Genomic DNA, 8190 nt, shown 5'->3' with positions numbered 1-8190 from the left:
TGCTTACCTCCCCCGCCTCAGTGTCTCTAAGGTGCCGATCGCATCTCACCGCAGTCCGTCTGCCCTGCTGCAAACACGACCACAAAAGCAGAAAAAAACCCTAAAGTACTTTTATTCAGTTATTAAAATCCGTTGGTGAAGAGGCTAATATACAATGGCTGTGCAGGAGGAAGCTGTGAGGGGAGAGCCCCACACCATGTTCCCCCTCAGGACCTGCTGTGCCTCCCCATAGCTGCTGACCCCATCCTGCCCTGAAAACAAAAACCATTTAAATAAAAATCTTATAATACTTTGATTCAATAATAAAATCGGTTACTGAGGAGACATAGACACTGTTTAGTGTACAGGGGAAGCTGTGAGGGGAGAGCCCCATGCCATGTCCCCCACAGGAGCTGCTGTGCCTGCCCTGAGCTGCTGCTCCCACTCCCACGTTGGTAACACAACCACAAGAGCAGCTTAAATAAAAATCCTAAACTACTTTTATTCAAGAGTTACAATCTGCTGCTGAGGAGACTAATATACACTGTTAAATCTACAGGGGGAAGCTGTGAGGGGAGAGCCCCCACCCTGACCCATGAGGGACTCCCTGTGCCTCCCCTGAGCTGCTGATCCCACCCTGCCTTTCTGCCCCTGAAAACATGACGACAAAAGCAGTTTCGTTTTTTTAAAAAAAACCTCCTAAAATACTTTTATTCAATAATTAAAATCTGTTGCTGAGGAGACTGATATACAATGCAATGATTTAGTCTACAGGGGGCTGTACAGGGGAAGCTGTGAGGGGAGAGCCCCTGCTGCATCCCAGGATGGTGCTGAGCTGTGGTGCAGGTGCTGGTGCAGCACATGGTTTGCTGCTCACATCGGTCTCTGAGCAAGGCAAAGTCCTTCTCCATCCCCACACTCTCCTCCCTCACACGTGGCATCTCACACATGGTAAGGGTTTGTGCATGATACAGCACTGGCCCATGCCAGATATTTTATGTTTTTGCATGATACAGCACTGGCCCATGCCAGATTTTTAAAGTTTTTTTTAAAAAAACCTCCATGTTTAGGAAGGAACTTTTCTCACAGAAGAGAAAGAATCTCTTTTTAAGGTCACTTTTTGAAACCTCTTCTTCCCCTCCCTTCAACCCACACAGTGAAATTTATCAAGTTTCCAAGTAGGTTTAGCTGTAAAAATGAGAAAAAGGCAAGTTTCAACCCCTGATCTGGGAGACTAAAAAACATCTGAGAGGAAGCCACAAGAAGCAGCATTGACTACTCTCACAGTTTTCCCAAATTAAAAAGTTTTTAAAAGGCAACAGTCAAGCAGCATTGACTACTCTCACAGTTTTTAAAAGGCAACAGTTGCTTTTCCTGGTTCTGTAATTTGTTAAACAAGCCTAGATATCTCAAGATCTGTTATGCAACATCACAGCAAGTGTGAGAGAGTGGGGAGGGAATGGTTTACACCGTTGTGTTTTTTGTTTTTCTATCCTTATTTTTTTAAAAAAAAAAACAACCCCCGAAGATGCAGCATATGTTAATATCTATACAATTCCCTTCCAGGACAACAAACCGTTGGTCAGTAGTGATTCAGGACATTAAGAACATGACAGAGAGACAAGCAAAACCCCAAAAACATAACGAGTCACATGTCAGTTTTCTGCCAGGGTTCTCTGTACACAGCTAATATACACACATGTGCTTCGAGCACATCCTCTCCTCAGCTTTCCAAGCCTAGAGCTGCCTTTTTTTTCCCCTCCCCTTCCTCATGGAAAAGAGGAGGAAATGAGGAGTTGTATCCCCAAAGGGAGTCTGTACAGCTGAGAAGCAGCCCAAGACAGGGAGCTGGGCAAGGAACAGGTCGTTCCCCTGGGCATGTTCTCCTGGCAGAGGTGTATTGCTGAGCCACACGAGGTATAGTGTCAGTTCCAGCCTGATGGCACGAGAGACGTGTTTGTTCCAGTGAAATGCTACATTCAGACAGGATTCCCCTTCCCTGGCCCAAAGCCCTTGTCTGGATATGTCTGGAAGGCAAATCTGGGAAGTGCTGAGGTTCCACCCTTGCTATATTGCCTAGGAGAGGGATGCAGAGCTTCCAAGTCCTCTTGGTGGGTCTCTTGCTCCCTTCGTGGAAGATTATGGTCGATGGTACCTGAAAGCCAAGTGAAAAATCCCAGTGTTATCCTTGGAATTCAAGTTAAATGGTTCCTGAGGCACTGCAGATGAGCAAAAAGAGCAAATCAAACCATCTCTGAGCTCTCAGCCCTCAGTAAGGAGGTTAACATCAAACCAGTTCACCTCCTATGCTCTGCAAACACCCAGAGTGCGAGGACATGACTCACTTGGGCTATGGTCCCAGGTGACTTCACAGATAATATCTCACTCCTCACCAAGGTGTTTTGTGGCTGTGGCTTCTGCTGCACATCTCTAGCCCAAAAAAAGCCAACTCCAGCTGCAGTCACTCTGGTTTCAGGGATCAGCCACTGCTCACTGAATTCCCAGCATCAAAGCCCCAGTTTAAGGAAGAACAACAGTTTGTGTCTGCTACTGCTCCAGTCATCCCCCAGGACTGAGGCAGAAATGGACACTTAGTCACCAACTGCTGCACAGGTCATGGTTTTAAGGTCTTAGTGTTTTGCCTCTCAGCACAGTTCTCCCAACAGGACTGAAACTCTGAGCATCTCCTCCTCACCTGGTGAACTGCTTGCTCTCCTCATGCACTTCCATTTCACAGCTCTTAAACTCATTCAGCTCCTTCCTGATGGCAGCCTGCACAGAGAGGGAGATTGTTCTGGTCAAGGAAGGGGCTCAGATGGCAGCAGCCACCCAACCTCTCACAGTCCATTCGCACTAAACTTCATTTAATCTGCCCCACCTCCTCCACACTGAGGGCTGGGCAGTGCCCACGGGTGGACAGGGAGGACAGAGACAGATGGTTCTCTGCAAGCTTCTTGTCTGAGCCTGCAAGGAACCACATTCCTCTGACCCACGCCCTGGTGTGTCCAGGGAAGGGAATGGAGCACAAGTTGCTGCTGAGGGAGCTGTGGGGGCTCAGCCTGGAGAAAAGGAGGCTCAGGGAGGACCTTCTCACTCTCTACCACTCCCTGACAGGAGGTGCAGCCAGGTGGGGTCAGGGGCTGCTCCCAGGGAACAAGGGAACAAGGGACAAGCTGAGAAAAAACAGCCTCAAGTTGTGCCAGGGGAGGTTGAGGTTGGGTATTAGGGAACATTTCTTCACCAAAGGGCTGTCAAGCCCTGAACAGGCTGCCCAGGGCAGTGGTGGAGTCACCATCCCTGGAACTGTTCATGAAACATGCAGATGTGGCATTTGGGGCCATGGCTTAAAGGTGAACATGGTGGTGCCAGGCTAACAGTTGGACTTAATGACTTCACAGGACTTTTCCAACCTAAACTACTCCATGATTCTTCTATCACTCAGAAGCTGAGGCAGAGGCCACCCTGGTCTGCAAACCCACCTGGGCTCCACCTCCCCACGGGGGCAGCAGGAGGCAGTGCAGGGGTGAAGGGACACTGGTGCTGCTCAGTGGGGCAGCAGAGGGAAGATGAAGAGATGAAACAGGAGGAGCAGAGCAAGTTTCCTTGGCTCACACCCTTTTCCATGGGACACCTTGGTCTAGCTCCCCCCACACCTGGGCCAGGATCTCCCTGTTACCTTGTCAGCTGGTGTTAGCTTTGTCCATGGCTTATCCGCTCGCCGGTCATAGTCCTGAGCATCTGTTACTTCCACATATTCGTTGAACCTCAGGATCTTCCTGGCCTGCAGCTCTGCCACCGTAGGCCTTTGGCTAAGCTGAACACCAGCAAGAACAGAAGAAGTTAGTCTGTGCCTTGTCCACAAAGCAGATCAGGACTAAAAAAACTAAACCCAGTTCCCTTGCTGGGCCTGAACCACAGACACTGCTCACAGCCTGCAAGGGAACGGGCAAACCCTCTTACAGACTGGGTACTCCTGCTTGGATCAGGCAGGCTAGGGCAGAACCCAGGACACATTGCCACAGAGAAGGACACTGAGGGGACTTTGGGAACAGCCATTAAAGGGTGACAACCCTGCATGACAACTAAGCTTCAGCAATGGCAACACTCACAGGGCCTGAGGAAGCTTTTCCTAGCCATGAGCAACAACCACAAGAACCTGGAGGTAACAGCTAAAAGCAGCTATTGCTCTGCTCAGCTCCCACACTGCTGTTGCTTTAGAAATGAGTTTTGGGGAGCCTGGCCTGAGTTGTGGCCGCTGCCAGAGCAGCCAGGCCAGCAAACCTTTTCAGTGCCAGGTGCCAAATTTAGTCCTCATCTCTCCTGTTACACTCACTGCCAGCTCAGATCTGTCACTGACAAACAAGTCCGCGGTGCCAGCGGCTCACTGTGGGTGACAGCCCATGTTCCAAAGTCACCACAGTCAGAGGGCACTGGGGACACTTACACAGACAGGAGCCCTGTGACTCCCCGCCATGGCACCCAGGCCGTGCTCAGTGCCACCCCCACCCCCAACGGCTGTGCCAGGTGGCTGTCACCGCGGGCCCCGCGGTACCTTTCTCGTCAGGCGCCGCTTGATCTCGCGCTTCTCAGCCTGGCGGTCAGCTTCATTCTTCGCTGCCAAGGGGGAAAAAAGTACGTTTTTCATGTGAGCATCAGGCTTTGAAAAGTGCTTTCTGGACTGCACAAAGAAGAGTGTTGAGCTGGGTCAGATTAGCTGTGTGTCTGGGATTAACACGGGCACAGAGTGCCAACCAACTCCATCCCCTGAGTCACCTCCCAGGCTGACAGGAGCAATATGGCCCTTACACAGCACTAATGAGAATCACAGAATTTTAGGGGTTGGAATGGAGCTTAGAGATCATCCAGTGCCAATCCTCTGCCCTGGGCAGGGACACCTCCCACCAGAGCAGGATGCTCAAGGTCTCATCCAGCCTGGCTTTGACCACCACCAGGGTTGGGGCATCCACTACCTCCCTGGGCAACCTGTTCCAACATGAGTCAAAGATTAATGGCCACATAGCCCAAACACATCCCAGCCACTCTGCAGCTCGCTCCTTCCCAAGGCTACTATAGTTTAAAAGAGACTAACAGCACAGATAAATATTTTAAATGAAAACTTCCTGAACTGACATTTCCCTTTCCTCAAGATGTTTATTTAAAACTTTTACAGAGCAAGATATGGCCAAGAGAAACAGCCCGGAGAGGTGCACTGCTGCTTTTGGGATCATGCAAGGCAATGCTGTAATGTCTGGACCACAGAAAAGTCCAGCCCAAACAAAAACACCTTTAACAGCCCCTGCTGGGTAACAGCAGAGGCTGAACCAACTCATACACTTCTCCCTGAGGTGCCAGGCAAGGGACAGGTAGCCTGTCTGTAATCACAGAATCCCAGAATGGTTTGGGTTGGAAGGGACCTCAAAGATCAGCCAGTTCCCCCCCCTCCCAGGGACAGGACACCTTCCACTAGCTCAGGTTGCTCCAAGCCTCATCCAACCTGGCCTGGAACACTTCCAGGGATGGAGCAGCCACAGCTTCTCTGGGCAACCTGTGCCAGTGCCTCAGCACCTCACAGGGAGAAATTTTTTCCTTATATCTAACCTAAATTTCAGTGTAAGACCATCTCTCCCCTTGATGGAATAATATTAAAATCAAGATTATTTCATCTCTCAGGACACCTCCAGGAGCATTACTTACGCTGCAGTATGTTCCTCTGCTCCAGTTCTTCTGGGGTTGGTCTCTGGCTCAGTCGCCTGAAGAGAAGTGTGACAAGTGTGTAATGGTCACTCATCAGCAGGGGATGAAGGATACAACTCCCTGGTTCTGGTGCACTGGAAGCCTCCTCGACACCCCTCACTCACCAGTGGGGATCACTGCTGCCCTGCTTTATGCTCTGCTCCAGTCAAACAGCTGCTCAGCCACCAGCACAGGTTTGGAAAGCGTTGTGGCCTCTCCAGAGCTCAGAAGCAGCTTTGCAGGGAGCTCAGACAGACAGCAGAGCCTGGATTGTCCCCAGCCTCAGCTTCATCCACCACCACCAGCACCACCACTCAAGCCTGCACCTGTCCACACCATCTACCTTCCACAGCAGTAACATTTCTGTAATCCTTGAGATTCTCCCCTCCCAGTCCATTTAACCACTGGAAATAGGGGCTTGTCAGGGGATATTGTTCAGCTCCAGGAGGAACTCCCAACTTTTCTAAGCAAGGAGGAACAGCAATACACAGCCTCCCAGCCCTGACCCCACAGCCATGTCCAACCACCCATCCTATTCCAGCACAGGCTGCTTAAACAAGGCAACAGCTTTGTCCCCTCCCACCCACACATGCTGTGCCAGAGGTTCAGACAGAACATCCTCCTCATTCCCCATACCTGATCAGCGTTGTCCCAATCTGCTGTCTAAGCAAGGAGGAACAGCAATACACAGCCTCCCAGCCCTGACCCCACAGCCATGTCCAACCACCCATCCTATTCCAGCACAGGCTGCTTAAACAAGGCAACAGCTTTGTCCCCTCCCACCCACACATGCTGTGCCAGAGGTTCAGACAGAACATCCTCCTCATTCCCCATACCTGATCAGCGTTGTCCCAATCTGCTGCCGGATTTCGTTCCTCCTTGCTTTACAATCTTCTCCTCCTGCGGTGCCGTTACGTTCCCCAGCTTTATAGCCAGCGTGTCTTTCCTCTTCACTCTGTTTGCCAGAGTGCCTGCAGGGAGGCAGAGCAAGGAGATGTGGCTGGAGGCTGCAGAGCCCGAGCACAGCCATCCCAGCCACGTGCCCCTGGCAGTTGTGCTGTCCCCTGAGGGAGAGCTGTCCTCTCTCCTTGCACTTCCAGGCTCAGCAGCCAACACTCCTGCATGACGCCCACATGCTCACCTAATGCTGTCCCACCTGAAGGGCTGGGACAGCACAGGCTGTTGCAGGAGCCATCTGCAACTGGAGGGGTGCATCTCAGCAGGTGAGTGTACAAGTTTGGCTGCAGAGCCTTTGAAAAAGCAAGGCAGAGGACATGTGGTACATCAGGAAACCAAGAACCAGCTGCTTTGAAGCGCTGTGGGGAATCAGCTCTTTGATCCAGATCTCAATACAGCCAGGCACACATTCAGCAGAGAGAAAGACAAGCCAGCTGCAATGTCAAAGCCTTACTGTTATGGCTTTCATCTTCTTCCTCGTCCTCATCATCTTTGTACAGGACAGGTCCCTCCGAGTCAGAGTCGCTCATCCCTTCATCTCCTTCCTGCTCCTCTGGCAGGACCTGGGGTACCAGTTTGGGGATGACTGTGACAGATGGCACATCTCCAATATATACACGAGGACCTGAATTCTGCTCCTCTTCCTGGTCATCTTCTTCCTCTTCCTCATCGTCTGGACTAACGAGAAGTACACTATTACATCTCTGAACTCATAGCACAGGGCTGGGAAATACCCCGAGATCAACACCTCCTTAGCTTTCCTCAGGGTAGCCCAAAAACCAGAGGTGCAAGAGCTACCCCACAATCTTGCACTGTCCCTTCTCTCCAAAGCACAGGGAGCTCTGGGAGAGGAAATGCCAGAGGCAGGTTCTCTGCACAAACAACCCTCTCACCCCCTACTTTGGGACTTGCAGGTTCAGCTCTGCTGTAACACAAGACAGTCCTTCTCCCACTTCTGTCTTGCAAAATTAAAGGCTAAGGAAGGCCACAAATAGATGAAATCCAGGACCTTGTTTTGTCTTGGTGCAATTAAAGACAGGCCAGGCCTGGATTCCTGACATCAGCCTGTTTGCAGTCTGGAACCCATTTCCCTTTGTGAGCAATCCAATCCCAGAACCAGGGGTAATTCCACAGGGAAGATGCTCTGGCTCTGAAGAGGGTGAAACACAGATTTGGCCAAGAGGCAAAATGGTTTCAGTATAGGCACCAGCCCTGCCCAGAGCCCTCCTCACCCTCCCAGGAGAGCCCAGCCTGACCCACCCCCGTGCACACGTACGGGAGGTACTCACACTTTCAGCATCTCGATGGTGACAGGCAGAGACCTCGTCCTGCCCAGGGTGCCACTGTCCTCTCCAAAGCCATCATTCTCGAAGAGCAGCGAGTGAGCCCTGTGTTGTGACCCATCGGGAGGGGGAGTGACAGGCAGGGGACTGGCCAGAGCCTGCTGGATACGGATGTGCAGTGGGATTTGGGGCAGGCGAGGCAGCACGTGAGGCTCACCAAACCCTTGCTCTGTTGTCC

General features: G+C 51.4%; 1 protein-coding gene across 1 annotated transcript in view; it reads right to left on the bottom strand.

The window, feature by feature from the left end:
• Nucleotides 1-2674: 2674 nt before the first annotated feature.
• Nucleotides 2675-8190, bottom strand: part of PHACTR4 (phosphatase and actin regulator 4) — a gene marked incomplete at its 3' end in the record, with an annotated part of 22357 nt that continues 16841 nt past the window's right edge. Inside the window, 8 exon segments of the mRNA XM_009072715.1 lie at nucleotides 2675-2751; nucleotides 3656-3793; nucleotides 4532-4593; nucleotides 5674-5729; nucleotides 6549-6600; nucleotides 6603-6683; nucleotides 7124-7347; nucleotides 7959-8190. Coding sequence (XP_009070963.1) covers nucleotides 2675-2751; nucleotides 3656-3793; nucleotides 4532-4593; nucleotides 5674-5729; nucleotides 6549-6600; nucleotides 6603-6683; nucleotides 7124-7347; nucleotides 7959-8190 — 922 coding nt within the window.

The sequence above is a fragment of the Acanthisitta chloris genome, unplaced genomic scaffold, assembly GCF_000695815.1.
Source record: "Acanthisitta chloris isolate BGI_N310 unplaced genomic scaffold, ASM69581v1 scaffold20304, whole genome shotgun sequence".
Lineage (NCBI taxonomy): Eukaryota > Metazoa > Chordata > Aves > Passeriformes > Acanthisittidae > Acanthisitta > Acanthisitta chloris.
The sequence above is the reverse complement of the archived record's forward strand: the minus strand, read 5'-3'. Positions and strand labels throughout refer to the sequence as shown.